Source organism: Mirounga leonina, unplaced genomic scaffold (assembly GCF_011800145.1).
Source record: "Mirounga leonina isolate KUSES-001 unplaced genomic scaffold, KU_Mleo_1.0 Mir_153, whole genome shotgun sequence".
NCBI classification, from domain to species: Eukaryota; Metazoa; Chordata; class Mammalia; order Carnivora; family Phocidae; genus Mirounga; species Mirounga leonina.
The window spans coordinates 16,760,580-16,781,722 of record NW_023270387.1 but is presented as its reverse complement, the minus strand read 5'-3'; the positions used below and the strand labels follow the sequence as shown (position 1 = coordinate 16,781,722).

The 21,143-nt window shown below is 48.4% G+C and overlaps 1 protein-coding gene across 2 annotated transcripts in view; it reads right to left on the bottom strand.

The window, feature by feature from the left end:
• The window catches only part of LOC118013327 (tubulin-specific chaperone cofactor E-like protein), a 160,120-nt gene that overhangs the window by 33,914 nt on the left and 105,063 nt on the right, over positions 1-21,143 (bottom strand). For both annotated transcript variants that reach the window (XM_035009153.1, XM_035009154.1), the window contains 5 exons: positions 20,380-20,792; positions 14,254-14,824; positions 11,688-12,280; positions 9,758-10,331; positions 2,624-3,225 (listed from right to left, as the gene is read on the bottom strand). In XM_035009153.1, coding sequence (XP_034865044.1) covers positions 2,624-3,225; positions 9,758-10,331; positions 11,688-12,280; positions 14,254-14,824; positions 20,380-20,792 — 2,753 coding nt within the window. The remainder of the gene's footprint in view (positions 1-2,623; positions 3,226-9,757; positions 10,332-11,687; positions 12,281-14,253; positions 14,825-20,379; positions 20,793-21,143) is intronic.

Genomic DNA, 21,143 nt, shown 5'->3' with positions numbered 1-21,143 from the left:
AAGAAAGAAAGAAAGAAAGAAAGAAAGAAAGAAAGAAAGAAAGAAAGAAAGAAAGAAAGAAAGAAAGAAAGAAAGAAAAACAGACATGCCCTGGCTAGGACTCCCCCCTCCACCCCTTTAATCAATTCCTCCTTGATGCCCATTACTGACTCCTTGTTGTGGGTTGAGCTGTGCCCCCCCAAAAGATAGGCTAAAGTCTTAACCACCACCACCACCCCCCCATACCTGTGAAGGTGACCTTATTTGGAAATAGGGTCTTTGCAGGTACATCACGTTGAGATGAGGTCATACTGGATCAGGGTGGGTGCTACACCCAAAGACTGGGGTCCATAAAGTGGGAGAGTGACTTGGCCCAGAAAACAGAAGGTGCAGAGGGCAGAAAGCCACGTGAAGATGAGGCGGGGACAGCAGTGATGCTGCCACAGGGCAACGATCGCCTACAACTGCCAGAAGCTAGGAGCTGATTTTGGATTTGTAGCCTCCAGAACCGGGAGAGACTAACTTGCTGTTGCTTGAATCCACCTAGTCTGTGATACTTTGTGATGTCAGCCCCAGGAAATGAGTACTCTCTTCCCTCTCCATCACTTAATGGGGAAGAAGCCAGCTGTGTGATGCCCATGGCTCTTGCCTTTCGCCATGAACACATCCCACGAGACCAGGGCAGGATATATGCTGGGAAGGTGAGCTGACCCATCAGGGCCTTGGCCCCACAGCAGGGAGCAAGGGAGGGAGACACTCAGGGAGAGCGGGGAATCAGCCATCAGGAAAGAGAGCAGGGACAGTCCAAAAGAGAGGAAGTGTTCACGAGGCTCCAGTGGTCTGCCTGTGAAAATAACTGGGTCAGAAAACTGCCTGCGAGTCTCAGAGGTCCATACACCTAAATGCCGAAGAGTGCGGAACACGAGGCAGAAAATGCAATCTCCTAATACCCTGTATGAGACAGGACCTATGAGCAAATTATATTTTTAAAAGAAGAAAAAAAAAAAACCCTAAAAGGTAGAATGATGGAAGGGTGTTGAATGTCAAGGAGATAAGGAGCTGCATGAAAAGGTATAAATCTAAGGGTAGAAATAGATCAGATGAGGAGAAAAACAAAATGACCCATGTGTTTGTTTTAACACATACGATGACAAAATGGTATCGAGGACCATTACTGTGATGGGCAGCCTCCGCTATCTAGACATCTGTGGGAAGCCTTATGTGGCTACAAGAAAGGCACCTGCTGTCTTCCTATCTTGCCTCCATGGCAATTTAATCCCACAGATCGATGAGGACCTGGCCAGCAGCAAAATGGTAAGTCCTGGGGACCGTAGGAGAGAGGGGCTATTATGTCATCTCATTCATCCCCTGGACAAATGTGTTGACTGTCCTGACATCAGAGTCATTTCACATAAAGATGAATTAGGCAGAGCTCCTGCCCTCAAGAAGCCCACGACTAGTACCGAGCCAGTCGGATATGGGCACCCCCCCGCCCCCGGAATGACAATACGATTCATGCAGTCATGGGTATAGGGACCAACAGTTCTGGGAAGCATCGAGGAAAGCAGTCAGGGATTTGGGTATAATATCCAAGGAAGGGAAGAGGAATGGGCCCAGTGAGTCCCCTGCCTTAGATGCCAAGAAGGCACATTTTCGGATAAACGGGAAAGGGCAGGCAGTTAGGAAGCTCAGAAGCTTCTGTCAGAGAGGGAGGGTAAGGCGATTCTAAGGAAGGAAAGAGATCTGGAGAGCTGCTCAGGGAACTCCCCTGTAAGAGCTCAGCATTTTTCAGAGGATGTATACGAGGTGAAAAGGAGTCCCTGTAGAGATAAATTACGCCACAGATCATCGAGGATCGTGCTAAGAGGCTCACGCCCCGTATCAGCCCCTCCCAAACCTCAGAGCGGGGCCACTGGCTGGTTTGTCAGCGCTCCCGGTTCCGCTCAAAGCAAGACCTGGGGGAAGGAGGGGCTGGGTCTTTCACGGGGGGCTGATGTCCTCAGGCCTGACAGTGAGCACACAGAGCTCCTCCAGCCCTATCTGCTCCTGTCTTCATCAAAGGAGTGACAAAGTTCACTCTTTCCTATTTGAGGCCCAAGTAGAAGATTGTAGGAGGCCCCTGAGGGCTCCAGATGCCTGCAAGACTCTTGAACTCTCAGATCTCATGGGGGCCAACGGGGAGCCAGGAAGTGGTGGGAAGGAGGCCAGAGCAGGGAACTATCATCCTGGGCTCCACAGAGGGAAGGAGGTGGATCGGGCAGTAGTACCACTAACAGGCATCTAAGCCGTGCTAGGCACGTGTTCTCTTTTGCAGATGGAGTGACCACCCAAGGACACACAGCGGCAGCCCAGCTGGGATTCGAACCTCGCTCTGTGCTCTCTCCAATATACTCTGCTACATGAGGAAGGGTACCATTTCTGCTCCCAATTCGGTGCCTTGGGCAGAACATTTTTGTCACTGAGGCTCAGTGTCCTTATCTGTAAGATAAAGAGAATCTCCAGGGTCCCTCTCTGCTCTAACATCCTAGGCTTCTCCTAGGATCCCAGGCCAGCCCGGTTCAGCTGCAGCCTGGCCCGCTGACCCAGGACCCCCACGCTCACATCCCCACAACTGCTTTCCTGCCGTCTGGCCTTGACTACTCACCAGCACTGTGTGCTTGTAGGCCCTGTGGATCACAATGCTGTAGCCAAACACGGTCACATCCACCTGCTTGACCCACAAGGCCAGCGACGGGTCCCGGTCCTCGTTCTTGGCCGTGACGACAAACGTGGGCAAAGTGTCTGAGCTTGGCCTGCTTCCTGTGGTGCACAGGATGAGGGGGCAGCTGGTCTGGAAGTCAAAGGGGTAGCCATCAAAGGTCAGGTAGTGGCCGTAGCCTGAGACAATGCAGGAGGCGTCAATTCGGGGCCAACAGTAGTAGAGGCCTCCCTCCTCCAGGCAGTACTCGTCCCCCCTGCACGGGATGCTCTCGCAGTGGACCTTGTTGTCTGCGCTGTTGCAGGAGCAGAAGATCTGGCAGTCCGCGTCCACCCAGAAGGTCTCATTGCTGGCGAGCTGGTGGCCCTCAAAGTTGCAGCCGCACTCGCTGCGGGTGACACACAGGTTGCCTTGCAGGGCATAGTCCTCGTCACAACGACAGCCCTCAGAGCAGCTGTCCACACAGATGGGGCCCAGGGCCAGCGTCTCACAGGTCTCCACACACATCACGCACTCCTCGAAATGGCTGTTCTCCGGGCATTCCAGAGCTGAGGGTGGCCAAGGAGAAGACAGGCTTGAGCAAGGGACAGGGGGCAGAGAGAGTGTGTGTGCACTCGCTAGATGCGTGTGGTATGCACGTGAACGCCATGGGCTCAGCGCTACTGTCATCCTCGTTTGGGGTGATCAGAGGCTCAGGGAACCCCTCCTGTGCTCCTGGGGCACGTAGCTTTCTGTGTAGAAGATCCCAAGACTATGAGCCTCCGTGAGCACCTGCTACATGCCAGGCATCCTTGTAGACAGTTTGGCGTGACTTTACTCAACAGCCTGGGAGGTAAGCAAAGTCTTCTCATCTCTGTCTTACAGATGAGAAACTCAAGTTCAGTGACTTAACCTAATCCAGCCCGTAAGTACCAGAGAGATCCCAATCTGGATCTCCCAACGCTAAGTCCCCTGACTCAAGGACTCTGGAGGGAGAGTGACCCGGAAAGAACCAGTGCTTTGGGTCCATAGAGACCTGTGGATACCACCTCGGAGCTCAGTTTCTTCTTTTATTAAATAAAGATGATACTTATCTAGCACAGTTGTTCTGAGGATTAATGACCTAATATATTAAGTTTACAGTAGAGTCTCAATAAATAGAAAACCTTTCCCCTGTTCACACTTCTTCTAGTAGGATATACTTTATGAAGGCATTTTTACTCTACAAATTGCCTTTCTCTTTGTCTTTCATTTCTTGGCTCCTGGTGCCCTCGGGCCTTTTCTACCTCCTCACTGCCTTCTGCCCCTGGTCCCTCCCACCTTCTTTGCTCACATTCTTTCCCATGGCAGATGGGCCTCACAAAGCCAAATCCTACACATCTGTCAAGATCACTTCACTTGCACTACTGGGTATATACCCCAAAGATACAAACGTAGGGATCCGAAGGGGTACGTGCACCCCAATGTTTATAGCAGCAATGTCCACAATAGCCAAACTGTGGAAAGAGCCAAGATGTCCATCGACAGATGAATGGATAAAGAAGATGTGGTACATATATACAATGGAATATTATGCACCCATCAAAAAACCCTGAAATCTTGCCATTTGCAATGATGTGGATGGAACTAGAGGGTATTATGCTAAGCAAAATAAGTCAATCAGAGAAAGACATGTATCATATGATCTCACTGATATGAGGAATTCTTAATCTCAGGAAACAAACTGAGGGTTGCTGGAGTAGTGGGGGGTGGGAGGGATGGGGTGGCTGGGTAATAGACATTGGGGAGGGTATGTGCTATGGTAAGTGCTGTGAATTGTGTAAGACTGATGAATCACAGACCTGTACCTCTGAAACAATTAATACATTATATGTTAAAAAAAAAAAAAAGAAGAAGAAGAAGAAGAAGAAGCTAGCAGGAAGGGAAGAATGACGGGGGGGACATCGGAGGGGGAGACGAACCATGAGAGACGATGGACTCTGAGAAACAAACTGAAGGTTCTAGAGGAGAGGGGGGTGGGAGGATGGGTTAGCCTGGTGATGGGTATTAAAGAGGGCACATTCTGCATGGAGCACTGGGTGTTATACGCAGACAATGAATCGTGGAACACTACATCAAAAACTAATGATGTAATGTATAGTGATTAACATTAACATAATAATAATAATAAAAAAGATTCACTTCATATTGCACTTCTGCCCAGAAGCCTTCCTTGATAGATCGAGTCTCTGAGTCACAAAGGATAGCACATAATATGGTAACAGCATGTGTTGCTCACCATGGAGTTCCAGGTCACCTTCCCATTTCTCTTTATTATATCTGCCTGCCAAAATTTGACCTGGGCAGGGCATGGATGAATCCAGGAGCCAGAAGAAATCTACTTAGAAGTCTGGGTAGTCTAGAGATCTGTGAATGTCCCCACTATCCTCTGGACAAAGGAGCCAATTCTTTAAAACTTTCTTTAGCTTTTGTGCATACTCTCACTCCTTAATAGTGTTTTACAACCCAAGGACAGAGAGGACACTACAGAGAAATAAATTGCACGATAATAATAACTCTGCCCACAAGTACCAACTCACCAGTTCTGCACTATGTACTGAGAGCCAATCTTTTTTCCTCTGGGCTAAAGGACTATCTCCACTCCCGTTGACTACAATACCATACGGCTTTGGAGTTGAAGGCTAGTTCAGCCCTGATTAAATATGTCCGTATAGAGGGATTTTCACATTTGTCTCTAAATTATGAATGTTATAACATCGACTGCAGGTTTATGGTGATAGCAAATAACATGACTTATTTAAATGGCTCTCACTTGATGACTTATTGTGTTGTCTGAATTTGTCTGAAAGTCTGGAACATACAGACGTGAAGTAATAAAACTTCCTCTGGCCTCTGAAATGCCTCTGTGAAATTATTTAATTGGGCAGCCTGGCTCTGCCAACATGAGGGTTGGTTCAAAATCTCGGAACACAGAAGCAGTGATTGTCTGTCTCTCGCTAGGCCCAGAGAAGATTGTGTTCCTGATTCGCAGCTGGTCTTCAGCCCATTCCCCAGCCTGCAAGACCCCGACCAGATTAACCCCTTAGTACCCGAGTCTTCCTTGATCAAACATGCACGCTCCGGTCCTTCTTGCCAGACCCTTGGCTGCTTTTGTCCACATGTCTCTCTCTCTCTAAAAAAGGCAGTGAAAAGAACTTCCCCCAGCTCTGCAGAGGAGGGGTGGTGAGGAGCTATTCTCAGCAACCATCACACCCAGGAAAAGAGGGAATCATCCCCATTCCACTGTGCTTTGCACCGCCGATGCGACCAAAGTATGCTCCGCGCACAGCAAAAGCAATCCAGAAACACTGCCTGCTGGACGGAAGTCACGGTCCGAAAGGACAGCAGACATGGTGACATGGCGGGGCAACAAAATGGATTTGGTAGGGGTCGGCCTCAGTAACCCTGAACCGTGAATGAGCTGCAACCAGAAAGCTGAGAGCAGGAGAAGGACAGAGATCATAGTAGATAAGCTGCAGAGAGGACCAGAGAGGATGTGGAGGCAGATTAAAAAGAAGGTTTGGGGAATGTATTACAAGGTCCCACTAGATGTGGTGGTCAGGAGAGACCTTGAAGCTTTTCTCCTTGTAGGTGACATATGAATGCTCCCAGAATTCCAGCTTCAGGATTCACAGCATCTGCTATTCATCCCTCCCCAGTGTGGTTAAGGGTCACCAAGAATATCACTGCCTTTTCTGAGATGAGAGCCACCAAACCATCCACATGCTCCTTGGGCTCCCAAAGCTCAGAAACCAGAGATGTAAAAAGACAAGCCTGTATGTATGTGTGCAATGTGTGTGTGTGTGTGTGTGTGTGTTAGTTCTTAGCTCTAAGATGTTTCTGTTGAAAGGGCTTAGTGGCAAAGCAAAAATACCCCTGTAGCAATGGATAAGCCTCACCCCGATCTTGGTTTCTAGGAACAGTTCCCACCAGGGGAAATTAGGGCTTTTTGGAGCAATGGCTGATTCTAGTCTGGGGCAGGGAAGATTATAGGATGAACGTGGAGCATCTTGTTATACCAAAAAGTAAGAAAGTGACCAAGGCATGCCCAAAGGACATAAGAGGCAGCTCAAAGGGCTCCCACAGGCCAAATCCGGAATAATTTTAACACCAAAATCATGAACAAATATAATATGAAATAAAAATAATTGAAAAACTATGAATGTGTGTGTCCATATTGATAAGATAGATGATTGACACTTAGGTTGTCATGTGTCCATCCATAGCCGAATGGATAAAGAAGATGTGGTATATATACATACAATAGAATATTACTCAGCTATCAAGAAAGAATGAAATCTTGCCATTTGCAATGATGGAGATGGAGCTAGAGTGTATTATGTTAAGAAAAATAAGTCAGTCAGAGAAAGACAAACACCATATTATTTCACTCCTATGTAGAATTTAAGAAAAAAAAACAGATGACCAAATAAAGAAAAAAAGAAACAAAGAAAAAAAACAGACTCCTGAATACAGAGAACAAACAGGTGGTTGTCAGAAGGGGATGGGAGGAGGGGTGAAATAGACAAAGGGGATTAGAAGTATACTTACAGTGATGAGCACTGAGAAGTATATAGAATTGTTGAATCATATTGTACACCTGAAACTCATATAACACCAAATGTTAATCATACTTCAATAAAAAGATGATTGAGTAAGATGGTTGGGTGGATGGGAAAATGGATGATTGGATGGATGGATGGATGATAGGCAGACACACAGACGAGAAGGCAAGCCTCTTGCTTATAGCAGAATGACATCTGTACTTTGGTAAATAAGTGAACAGAGCGCTGGAGCTGGAAACCATTAGCTTGTAATCATCATGCTAAAAAGACTGATACAAGCAAAGATCATCAATGGGCACTAAATAGAGGAGGGGGATTTTGGTAGTAGCTTACAGTTAGCATTTTGCCCCATTTGCTTTATCATCCTCTCTCACACTTTCTCCACAGGATACTTGCATTGTCTTAAAGTATCTCCCCACCTGTAGCTGATTAGTTGTAAGAGAACAAAAACAATGTGACCACAGAATAGAGACATTTGACAACACCTGACCAGGGGACCACTGTGCCCATCTCCACTGAGAGGTTAGACAGAGCATGCACTGCATGTGACATGATACCATGAGGAAAACAGATGTCACCTACGCAGGGGTCTGAGAGGAACGCACAGCAGAACCTAATCACGAGGAAATGTCAAACCCAAATGGAGGGCCATTCTATTTTAAAAGGTGGGAGGCTGTATTCTTTAAAAATGACAATAAAAGAGAAGAAAGCTAAGGAATTATTCCAGATTAAAGGAGACTAAAGAGACATGAGAGCTCTACATACAACATGGGGTCTTAGACTAGATCTGTATTGAAGGGGGAAAGCCATAAAAGACATCATGAGTCAATTGACAAAATTGAAATGTGGATATAAAATGATTGTATCAGTGTTAAATTTCCTAAGGTCAGTAATGATACCGTGGCTCTGTAAATGAGTGTCATTATTCTAAGGAAATACACACTGAAGTATTTAGGGGCAAAGGGGTATGATGTATGTAACTTACTTTCAAATGCAGAGAGAGAGTGCGAGATACAATGATAAAACAAATGGGGCAAAATGTTAACTGTGGGTTAATCTGGGTAATGGGTACACAGACACTCATGCAACATTTCTATAACTTTGCAATTATTTCAAAATAAAAAGTTTTGAGAAATAAACTAGAGAGCAGGAGATTAGTCAAGAGAGATGAACAGATGTAGAGGATGGAATCTTTTTTTTTTTATTCTTATGTTAATCCCCATACATTACATCATTAGTTTTAGATGTAGTGTTCTATGATTCATTGTTTGTGCATAACACCCAGTACTCCATGCAGAATGTGCCCTCCTCAATACCCACCACCAGGCTAACCCATCCTCCCACCCCCTCCCCTCTAGAACCCCCAGTTTGTTTTTCAGAGTCCATCGTCTCTCATGGTTTGTCTACCCCTCCGATTTCCCCCGCTTCATTCTTCCCCTCCTGCTACCTTCTTCTTCTTCTTTTTTTTTTCTTAACATATATTGCATTATTTGTTTCAGAGGTAGAGATCTGAGATTCAACAGTCTTGCACAATTCACAGCGCTTACCAGAGAACATACCTTCCCCAGTGTCTATCACCCAGTCACCCCATCCCTCCCACCCCACCCCCCACTCCAACAACCCTCAGTTTGTTTCCTGCGATTAAGAATTACTCCTATCAGTGAGGTCATATGATACATGTCTTTCTCTTTTTGACTTATTTCGCTCAACATAATACCCTCCAGTTCCATCCACGTCGTTGCAAATGGCAAGATCTCATTCCTTTTGATGGCTGCATAATATTCCATTGTGTATATATACACATAGAGGATGGAATCTTAATGGTCGCATTGGTTTGGGTTTGGGGCTGATTTTTTGGTGGGAAAGGGATGGGTGCTGAAGCCCAGGTGGGGCAGTCCTTGCTCCGGGCATGGGTCCTGCCCTCTCGGCCATGCCTCCCGCCCCTTCTACTCACTCCTCCCCCTGGCCTCCCCCATTGCCCCGGGTGTTATATGTCAGGGCTTCTCAGCAATTATTCTAATTACTACTAGTACTGCTACCGCCCTGCTGAGAGGGGTCAAATACTTGGGGGACAAAATGAAAAAAAAGCAACGTGGGACTCTCTTCATAGCCATTGTCAGGCTTGCCCCAGGGAGCAGCGCTAATCTCTACTCCGTGAAAGGCGCTCTGACTGATCACCTTCTATGGAAAGAATGGAGCCGTTCTTTGCCAAGAAAGAAGGCCCTGATGGAGCCATCACAGAGACTTCTAGTCTTTGATATGACGCATATCCTCCGCTAGCTAAAACCAAGAGTCAATAGGATGGCTAATCCCTCCACGATGAAGAGACACCGTGTAAGCAGAAACAGAAATAAAGGTGAGAACCAGTCAGGTTTGGGGTGAGGGGCCTTCCAAAGGACACACCAGACGAGGAAGGTACACACAAGCACCGGACTGTCCTTAAGCTCAACTCCTGCCTCTCCCAGGTGGCCTCCCGCATCACGGAGCCCCGACTTACGGCAGAAGTCATAGGTCCGCCAGGGGCCCACCTCCACATCGGCGTTCTTGCAAGCGCTTGCATACCGTGCCACGGAGTCACAGAGTTCCGACTCATTACCCCCGCTCTGGCACAGGCGGAAGAGGCAGGTGCGGTAGTAGGCGGTGACATTGACCACCCCGTGGCACTCAAGGAAGGAGCTGTTGGAGGGGTCATTGATGATGCCACACCTGGAGCGGCTCCGATAAAATTTGAGCAGCTCCGAGTCATTGTTGCAAGCCTTCAGCAGGTCCCCACACTCCCCGTTGCAGATCTCCTCGAAGGTTGTCCAGCTTTCCAGGAACACCGCCAGGTTGTCCGTGCACTTGCCAGTGGGGAGACAGAACTCATCGCTGACGTTTGCATTAAAGAAGCCACACAGCCCGCCCGTGCAATTGAAATAAACGGTGGAGAGCTGGATGTACAGCAGACCGATGTCCAAGTATTGGATGGTCACAACACCCCTGGACTCGACCGTCGTGCTGTTTTTGTTTCGATAGATTTCCAGCTTCCCCGAAGGATGGAAAAAAGGTAATTCCACTTCCTGACCATTCAGCTGAAAAACCAAATCACTATCATCAATTCCAGATGCACACAGTGTACCCACAGTTTCCTAGGTTCTGAAATAAAGACATGGTTCTGCCCCGTGACTCTCCCTTTGAGAAATGTCAAGAATCTGGCGGGCTATGGAAACCACACAGACATACACAAACTGTTTCCGCATGGGCATCTCTTGCTTCTTTCTTTCTCAGCTCCTCTGATTCAACAGACTTGCTGTTTATTAGCGTATACATAAGACCCTAAGGTAGCCCCCAAAAAGAGTGAAATGTGAGCAGAAGTTGTCTTGACATACATGTGGCTTCTTCCTTCTGCCTGGCAGCTCCTTTTCACTGATGGCACCCTTCCTTCCCCACATTTCTGGCTCCTTCCTTTCCTTCAAGTTTGACTGTTCCTGTGCCCCAGCCCCTTGGGAGCATAGAGTTTCTATCTAATTATCTAGTTGTCCACCCACCTATCTCTACTTTTTACTATTCTTTGAATAAATTAATCTCTGCCAGTGTGTCGATGGGAATGAAAACATCCTCTTCAGTCCTTGGACATGTGTTTTCTGATCTCCTAGCACAGGACTGCATTGACTTCTGTTTTCTAAATTTGACTTCCTGTGATATTACCAAATACGTGCTGGGCTGGGAGTGGGGAGATCTGCCCTCCCGTCATGCCAGCTCCATCACCACTTAGCTGTGAGGTCCCCCATCCCCCACTGAGCCCTTTGGGATCTTCATGCACAAACAAATCGTGGCACTGGATGATTCCTAATGATCCTTCTAGAACGAATGATCTGGATGCCCAATGATGAATATTTTAGACCAGGTCAGAGGGGCAGGAGGTGGCCCTGTGGGTACTGTCTGCATTACCCCACATGGGTTCCCATCTATAGGTAGGCGAGTCCGTATAGTACAGGGTAAAGAGCACAGGCTTTGAGGCCAGCCTGCCTGGGCTCAAATGCCACTTTATGGCTGTGTGTCTCTGAGGAAGTTATATAACCTCTCTGTGCCTCAGTTTTCTCATAGGTAAAATGTAAATGAGGATGAAAACATACCCCTCACCGGATTCGGTGTGACCCTGCTTAGAATAGTGCATGGCACATAGTAAGTGTCCGGTAAGCATCGGCTGTTACAGAGAAAGCCAGTCCTGCTACAGCGATCCCTAATTTGCGGGATTCCAGCCTCACTCCGTTTCACCCCCCTGAGAGACTGACTTGGTGCTGAACGTTCGGAAATGCCCCCACTTCAGAGTCATTGCCTTCCTGGAATCCACTCGTGGTCAGAGGCAGAAGGGCACGCCTGAAGACTATGGCTCCTTCACTTGGCGAGACTCATCAGAAAAGCCGCAAGGGCATCAGGAGTCTTACCTTGACTTCCGAAGCCCCGACTCCTCCTATCTTGACCTCCTGGTCGGCCACTAGGATGCGAAGTCCTCGCAGCCATGCGGGCCCCGCGTCGGGCTTCTTCTTGTTGATGTCGATCTCCAGGTAGTCGGGCCGCTCGGGGCAGGTCTTGAGGAGGGTGTAGGAGAACTCGGCGGGGAAAGCATAGGTGGCGCCGTCGAAGGTGTGCAGCACCTGGTTCTGGCTGAGCAGGCACATGGTCTCGCGCTTGGGAAAGCAGCCCTGGTAGCCGTCCTCCACGGCACACACCTCCCCGCCCCGGCAGGTCTTGTTGAAGCAGTAGACGTCCCCATCCTCCTCACAAAGGCACTGCACCGTGCAGTTGGCCGTGGCCCAGAAGAACTCCCCCATGGTGTAGTAGTGGCCATCGAAGTCACAGCCACACTTGTGCCGTGGGACGCACTGGCTGGTGCTGAGCACAAAGCCCTCGTTACACTCGCAGCCCTCCGTGCACGGCGTGGTGCAGCTCTGGGAGGCCGTCAGGTCAGCGCAGGTGTCCGGGCAGCTGCTGGTACACACGGAATAGTGGCTGAAGCTTGGGCACTGCACCATGGACACTGACGTGGGGGAGAGGAGAGAGCGGGACAACAGGTGAGTGCCCCAGGTGCTAGCCACAGGGATCCAGCACCCACAGGGAACGGCGGGAAGGGCGCTCCTTCTGGACCGCTTAGCTCCTAGAATGGGGGCGCAGCGGCCACTCATCAGGGAAGAGACTTGAGCTGGTGTCTGTAGAAACAAGCTCCACTGCTTTGTGATAGCCACTGGGAAACGCGATTGTGAACTTGACTCTCATTTGGTCATCCTGGCTGAATTAAACTTCAGGTTGCTATCCTAACTAGACAGATTGTTCAACACTGATTTATTATTGGATGATCTACAACCAGCAAGATGTTCTAAGATCTTCGAGTGATGGACATATGAGTTGATCTGATCTTAAACAGCATGGCTCACTCTTAGAAGGAAATAAATCCAACTTGCTGGACAAATGAAAAATGTAACCGTGGGAGGAGCCACTTGAAAAAGTGAGATTTCTAACAGGGAGGTGCTCGAAATACCTAAGTGACGAAAGAAGACTGTGAGAATGAATACTCTGGGATCTTAAAAATAAGACAGAACCTTGGTTATCTGAAAACAATGTGTGTGCCTGTTCCTCCAGGAGACTGGGTTGGAACTAAATGCCTCCTCAAGGCCCTTCTTGCCTCAGAAGCCTCTGGTTCTTATTTTAAGAACATCTGAGTCTACATAAATGTTTGAGCCTGGTTGAATCCAAGAGTCAGGGGCTCAAGGGACTGGTAAACTAGCTGTCTGAATCTACTAGAATTCCTCCCACTAACATGAGAGAGGGGTGGGGAATGTGAAAGACAGGAAAATAGTACCACCAGGGGAAAAAGTAGCTATTATGGGTGATTTAATTAGGCAAAGTGGATGCTCTTAGATTATACAAGGATCTTAGATGATACCAAAAAAGCCATCTTCAATCTCAAATTGAGTCAGGATTTGGATGTTCCAGGCATAATAGAGGTTGGTCAATCACACAACCAAGCAACAAGAAAACAGTCTCTTCATGGTTTGATCAATTCTCAAAGAACTGAATCTGATACATGATGATTTTGTGAATCCAACCTACACTGATAGGAAAAAAAAAATCTCCCTTTAGCCTTGGAACTGAAAGAAACTTTGAAACCTTCTTATCTGCATAGGAATCTAAAATGCATGGATATAATGTTCTGGGTACTCTTGTGGAGAAAACCAAGGGCCAGGAAAAAAAAAGACCCACAGAATTCCAAGAAGCTGTTGTTTTGTTTGCTTATTTTAAAAATTTATATAAACAGGATAAGAGAGTTTAAGTGGGATAGAAAGAGAAAACAAGACAACTAAATGGTACAAAATGTTTAATGTAAAAGGTAATTCAAAAGAAACTGAATTTCCCCACACTGTTGGGGCTTTTCCTAACCACTTAGCATTTCAGATAAAGGGCTTTCTTTCCTGATGTTCTTTGCTCCCTGCCGCAGCCCTTTCCCCACCAACACCAGTGGGTCAGAGGAAGGCTATGGAGCCAGAGACACAGAATCTAGAGGGATGGAAGGTGGAGAAGAAAGAGCCATGGGACAAATGCTGTTGGTTCCATTTGGGAGGTGAGTTATTTCCCCCAAAGCTGCTTTTGATTACTCAGAGCAGCGACTGTGTTTATTCAATGGCCACAAAGATCACCGCCTCCTCCTCTGAAAACCCCACCATCTTGCCTAAGTCTGGAATAGCCATCCCTGGGACCAGACCTTCCTGTGGCCAAGCATTTCCTGCCACGTGTTCCGTGTTTCTGGACCACTGAAGCTCATCAATGGCTTCTCGTTTTCTGACTATGGTATTGGGTGGGTGGGCATTGACCATTCCTAATGTCTGGCTATATTCAGCTCACCCTCACTCTTGGGCAATTGGTCTCAACAAGGAGATTTTTGATGGAGCCCAGAAACCCCCTCCCCAGCCTCCTTGCACCAGCGCAGCCTTCCATTTGGGCAGGATGCCAGCTTACCACACCCCGTCTGGACTCGCCAGTCTCCTATCGGAATGCCCAGGGCTTGGCACACGAGCGCGTAGGCTTGGATGGCCTGACAGAGGAGCGTCCCGTTGTCCCTCACACTGCACAGGTCGTACACACAGCTGTGCACAAAGGCTGTGGGGTCCACGACAGTGCCGCACTCCCACAAGGGGCCGTCCGTCCTGTTGAGGAAGCCACAGTAGTCGGGGCCAAAGAGGAGAGCTTCGGTGGCCGCGTCACACGTGGTGCAGTTGTCCACACAGCCCGCATCACACTTCCAGTCGGCGTGGTAGACCCGCCAGCTCTCTCCGAGGTCCAGGATGGACATGGCCGGCCTGCCGTCCGGGCGGAGGAAGTCGTCCAGGGGGTTTTTATTGTAGTTCCCACAGAGGCCGCACGTGGAGTTTATATAGGAGCCTGGGATGGAAATGGAGGCGTAGTGCTGGCCGTCAAACGTCACTAAGAGCCCAAAATCCGTTTCCACGGCAGTAGACATGCCACTCTGGTAGATTTTCACCGCCCCCAAGTCTAACGTGACCGGCAAGGAAGTCACTAGGTCATTAACCTGCCAACAACAGTAATGGTAAAAGGCAGGTGAGCAGGTGCCAGGGCAGTGGGTCTGGCTGAGGTCAGGAAAGGGAGGCAAAGCAAGTCAGTGCTCCAGAGACAATGCCCCCCCCCCCGAAACTGCTGGGGCTCCAGTAAGCTTGCCTTCCATGAAGCCCGAGGCCTGGGGGAGCCCACAGAAGCAGGGTGGCGTGGACCAGAGGAGCACAGTGCAGGCTACGGAGGAAGACATGCATGGCCACTACCACTCGAGACTCCTCTGGGGACCAGGTGGCTGTCAACCCTTCCTGGCTGGCTCTAGGGCTAGCTTCAAAGCTTTTCACGAGAGACTAGTTAGCCTGTCTTTCCTTTCCTCTAAATTCATTCCCTTAAGTCTCAGCTGAAGTCACATATTTCCCATGACCTAGTCACTGCCTAGAGCCCTCCTTGACCCTTCCACCCAGCTGAAATGTGTACCGTAAACTGGTCCCCACACTTTAGCTTGGAAGCTGCCCTGGTATTATTCTCTGAGTGTTTCACTCTGTTACCTCCTGAAGCCAGGGCTATGTCATGTAATCATTCCCAACAACCAACAAATTTAAATGCCTACTGGGTACCAAGCATTATGTGAGGTGCTGAGAAATAAAGAACAAAGAATATAGTTGTCCCTGCCCCTCATGGAGGTCTCAGTCTACTGAGGAAGAGAGACACAAATAGGTATTTATACTGTTTTAAATATGCATTAATGGATCATGCAATGGGAGAACAGTAAATGAATCCTATATCCAGCCTCAGGGAGTCCTACAACTTTTTGGAGGCAGTTAAGCTTGCCCTGGGTCTTTAAGGATGAAGAGAATTGGCCAAAGGAAGGGGGGAGGGCAGGGAATTCCAGGACAAGAGAATAAAGGCAGGGGTTTAGAAACAGCTACATGAGCATGGGGACATTCATCAGGGTGTTACTGGATGGCGGGGGGGAGGGGTGGCCAGAGATGAAGCTAGAGACACGGGCAAGGTCCATGGTCTGTTCATTCAATAAACGGCGATTCAGGCCTTTCTGTGTGTCAAGCACTGTTCAGAGAGTTGGGGATTAGCAATGAGTGAGACAGACACAAATCTCTGCCCCACAGAATGTATATTTTGGTTGAGGAGGCCAACGACAAACAAACAAAATAAATAAAATAGATGCTAGGGAAGTGCTAGGAAAGAGGGTTTTTAACTTGAAAGAGGATGGTCAGAGAAGGGGATGTTTGAGATAAGGAAGCTAACCACGCTGTTATCCTGGGTGAGAGTGGATACCACGGAGGTGACAGCCAAGCCCTAAGGTGGAGTGTGCCTGGGTGCTCCCGGGACCTCAAGGGCTGGCATGGCTGGAGCAGAGACAGCAAGGAGAGGGCGGTGGTAGGTTATGCCAGAGAGATAAGAGCAGCCAGAACAGGGAGACCTTTGTTGGCCATTGAAAGGACTTTGGTCTTGACTCTGAGCAAGATGGGGAGCCAAGAGGGTGTCCAGAGCAAAAGACTGACATGATCTGACTTCCATTTTAAAAGAATTCCTCTGGCCTCCGTGTTGGGAATAGACCTTGGAGGGCCCTTTAAGCCATGTTTTAAAACAAAACAAACTCCACAAAAACAAAAACAGAACAACTTGGATTTCTATTCTGCAGACAAGGCCCCCAAAATGTTTTAAGTAAGGGAATGACAGAGTCAGATTTGCATGTCAGAAAGCCCACTCTGGCCAGCATGTAAAGATGAGAAGCAGAGAAAACAGACAGGGAGCAGATGCCAAAGTCCAGGGGAATGGAGCATGAGGGCCTAAGCTATGTACTGACATTCAAGGGTGGGACGAGCTCATGGAGTCCACTCGGCAAGACATGTGGGTTTTTTGCAGTGGGGAGAAAGAAGGGGGGAAACAGTTGAGAGTGAGTCCCACGTGTGTGGATCATGTGAGTAGATGGCTTGGGAAGCCTCCAGCAGAGAGAGCTCACTTTCTTCTTTTTTTACACTTTGCCATGCCTAGCACCCACAGATATCACGTCTGTGTCTGGGATGGGATGTTTAGCCCAGCTCAGTCCTCGGTGGGACAGCCTGTAAGTGCACTGAACCCATAGTGATTTCAGGCACCCAGGAAGGTCAAGGGTCTTCATGGCCTCCATTGTGCTACTCTCTGAGTTTTCTAGGAAGTGAGGCAGTAGACTGTCCAAACATCACTCCAAAATTTACCGTGGTAGATGCCATGTGCAATTGCCTATCTCTAGAGATGAGTAGGACTAAATGGGGGAGGGGACAAAAAAGTAGGCTTGGGAAATAAGCCACCCTACAGAGAGCTACAAGTAGAAAGAAAAACCTGGGGATTGATTGATCCATCCTTGTCTTTTAGGTAGCAGGTTAGCCCACACAGGCGGGAAAAGCCATACTATGAGGAAGGTCCGCTTGCAAGAGCACTGGATGACTTTTACGTGCTGTCCATGCTGAGATGGAAATGAAGTCTTCCTCAAGGTTGGTATAATTGTAAGTTCCACATATGCCTGTTGCCAAGCGCCCTCCTCCACTTTCACTCAAGCTTCTGCTAACAAAGGGCAGTCTTCCGTGTCTCGAAATAGGAGCCATGGGGTGGACCGTCTCTGGATATTCCAACGGTCCCCTCCTCCACCCGGTTTCTCTGCATCAGATCTAGACTGACTTAAGCCCTAGGCTGACCACAGGCACCACCTGGCCCAGTTTTTACCTTCCTTCCTGGTATGTGTTCATTGCACTCCCGTTCACTCCCACACGAAACGTGTCTCAGTTTAAACCACAGATTAGAGAGTCACTGTGTTTGTCCCCCACAGTGCTCAGAGGAGGTGGTCCTGGGTGATTTCTTATTTCGTTCCTCCAGTCCCACGTCTCAACTCTCGACTAGCCAGCAGGAGATGAACCTCACCTCTTCGCCTCTCTTCTTTGCCCCGTATTCAAGTCATTTCCTCTTTGACAGGATGTGGGTAGGGGGGAGATTAGGAGAGAGAAGGAGAATTGTAGAAGCCTAAGCTCTCAGAACTCAAAGGGATTTTGGTGGTGATGGCAATGTGGGAAGCGCCATGTATAAAGCGCCTACTGTGTGCCAGGCTTTGTACTAGATATCACACATGTGGCTGTTCCTTTTCATCCTCGTGACAAACTTAGAAGGACCTTAGCATCTTCCCCTTTTGCAGATGTGAAAATTGAGGTTCAAGGCTTGAAGACTGGTAGGTGACAGGGCCTGACTCTCAGCAGCTGGGTTCCAAAGCTACTGCTCTCTGCTGCCTCGGTCCCAGTGATGGGTAGAGGTAGCCAAGCCCAAATATAGCCCTAGATCCCTGCCTCCTAGACACTATTACCCCATTTTACAGATGAAGAAAATGAAGCTCAAAGCACGCTCAGCCGACAGGGGCGGCACAGACGCCGAGCAGATCTGACCCCAGGGTCTGAGTTCTTCATCACTACCTGCTATTAGGCCTCGATGGTCTTTTCACTGCAGCACCCTAAACTACTTGGGTTTATTTTGGGGAGAAATAGGAAAACTGAGCAGTATTAGCTAGAAGGAGACATTTATTATATACGGATTTTAGCTGGCTGGCTGTAGCCCCCATTAGCATATACAATCCTAAACTGCTTATTTTGTTATTTGAGAACAATCCAAAGAGGGGATATCCATAGACAGAAACCAGTCCCCAGCATATGGAGAAAGGTGATCTGTACTTTGCAAGAACAGATCTTGCTGGCCATTCCCAGCCAGGCCAAGCATGTCTGCAGAAGTCAGCTGCCTCACAGACATTTCCTTCTTGCTTCCCATCCCTCTCCCTGCCTGTCCCCACTTCACCCTGGGTGGGGGCTCCGCCGGCCACACAGCCACCCTCCCAGCAGAGCAGGTGTATCCAGAGACACTTGGAAGCCATTTGGCAAGAGGAAAAGGAAGCCATTGTTAGCTCTCAGTTGCAGTCACATAACCTTTTCTTTCTGAAACATTTACATTCACATCCACATCTCCCTATCGCTACAGAAAATTGAGGAATCCATGCCCTATGCTTGGACGACGGAGAAGAGCCACACAAAATTAGCAGAGCTGCTGGGCCTGAAAGAGATGACAGTGTCCCTTTCCTTCTGAAAAAAGAGGCTGACTGTGAGTGAGAAAGAATTTTAATCAAAATGGAAAATAGAGATAAAGCATAAAGCTTTCTTCCTCACCTACGGATATTGTACACATCATCCCCAGAATTCAGGCGAGCAGGGGCATGCTGGAGAACGTTTTTCTAGCTTGAAATCCTCTACAAGGATAAGTATCGAGCTCAACAGCATGATAGAAATTTAAAAGGGAGAAACTCCACACTTCTGTACCCAAAGTCTTACCTTGATTTGATATGCAGAGCTGCCTCCAGAGAGACTAACTAAATAACAGGCAAACTGGGATTGCAGCAACAGTAAAAGCTCACTTTTCTAATTATGACCAGGATAAGCGGTACAGCCCTACGACGGGCAGAGCTGGGAAAAGTGGAATTGGTTCTTTGGTCCCGCCTTTTGTTGGACATGCTGTGTTCATTAAAACTACAACCCATTTTAAAAAAAAGAAAGAAATCCTTGCATTGGCTTCAGTTCTGGTTTGTAATCTCCATAATGACCTCCAGGCATGGAGATAAGGACTGCGCGGGGCTGAAGCCATCAACCCCGCGTGGTCTCGGCTATTATCGCTGGAATAAATACATGGTTGCAACAAGGTTGGCATGAAGATTATGAAAATTGGGGCCTCCACCAATTGAGTAGTTGCTAGCGGCTTTTTGCTCTCCCTCCTTTATGGATGCCCCTGCTTGAAATCCAGGTGGACGGTGACAGGAATCATTTGCATATGCTAAACAGACCAGCAGAGAGCCACCTTCTTCGCTCTTCTTCCAGGCAAGAGTGGGGCTCCCATGAGAGGGTGTTTGGACAAAGCTTGCACCGAACCTCCCCCACCCCCGCCTCACTAAAGAGTTCACCAAGCCCACTCGCGGTGCCTGCACGTGCCTTTGGAAACACCGATCAATTTGGAGCTTTCTCTAACAAGGAAGAAGCAGCTCTTGGGCAAACAGGATGGGGGATGGGTGAGGATTGTTAATGACAGGCTGTACTGAGTTATTAGTGTGTACTCTATGTTTGCACCATCTCCTGGGCATGACCCTGTGGCTACCACTATTGCAAGCCAGGTCCATGAGACACCGAGCTTACCTCTCCTCCCAGTTACTTCTGAGCTTGGACATGTGTGTGTCTATGTGTGAGAGTATGTGTGTGTGTGTGTGTGCACATGTGTGTCTGTGTATACCCATGTTTATGAGGTAACTAGGAATGTAAATGTACTTTAAGTTATAGAGCAGATAAGCATATCAAGGAGAGAGCTTAGGTTGGCTCTTGTACAAATAAAATTTAGCCTCGTAAAAAAGTTTTACAAGATATTTGCAAGGAAAGAAGAGCCATGCATCTCTTCGGTATAAACATCACACAGCAGAACCACCAGATCTGAGAAAGTCTTCCCCGGGCTGAAGAATCTCCAGCTTCTCCATCTTTCCAGGAGGGATAGAGAGGGTCTCACCTTGACTTTTCCGAAGCTTCCTTTGGGGATGAGAATCTTGTAGCCGTTGACCTCCACGGAGAGCTCCTTCACCCAGGAGACAGCCGAGCCCCCGCGGTGTTCGTTCTTGGCCTCCACGCTGAAGAAGGGGAGGCTGGAAGTCTGCAAACACTGTCGGGCCAACAGGTAGGCACAGGAGCCTTGGAAGTGGAAGAGGAAGCCATCAAAAGTGTGGTAGTGAGGCTCCCCGAACACCACACATGTGCTGGTCTCCATAGGGTTGCAGTAGAAGAATTTGCCTTTGGGTTCGCACACTTCGTAGGGGCTGCAGGAGGCCTCCTGGCAGTAGATCTCATTGTTGAAATCCAGGCAGCGACACTTGATGGTACAGTTCAGGTCATCCCAAAATACCTCCCCTCTCCGAAGGAACTGTCCTGGGGAAGAATGACATTAAAGCCAACAAACTGAGCACTTACCCTCTGTGCCAGGCATGGGGCTGAGGCTTTCCCTGCATCATACCATGTAATCCACACAAGAACCCTCTTTGGCAGGTGTTATCGACCTCACTTGACAGAAAAGGGAACTGAGGCTTCAGAGCACTCAGCCACTCAGGGGTGAAGCCAGGTTCCAGACCGAGGCCGTGGGCATCCCGTCTACCTCGTGGCATCATTATCTCCACGGCTGGTGAGCACATGCTTGTTGAAGGAAGGACATGTCGCCTTAGTCCATGGCAAAGGCTACGACCCACAGGGGTCATATCCTTCCCTTCAGGAATAAGAGGAAGG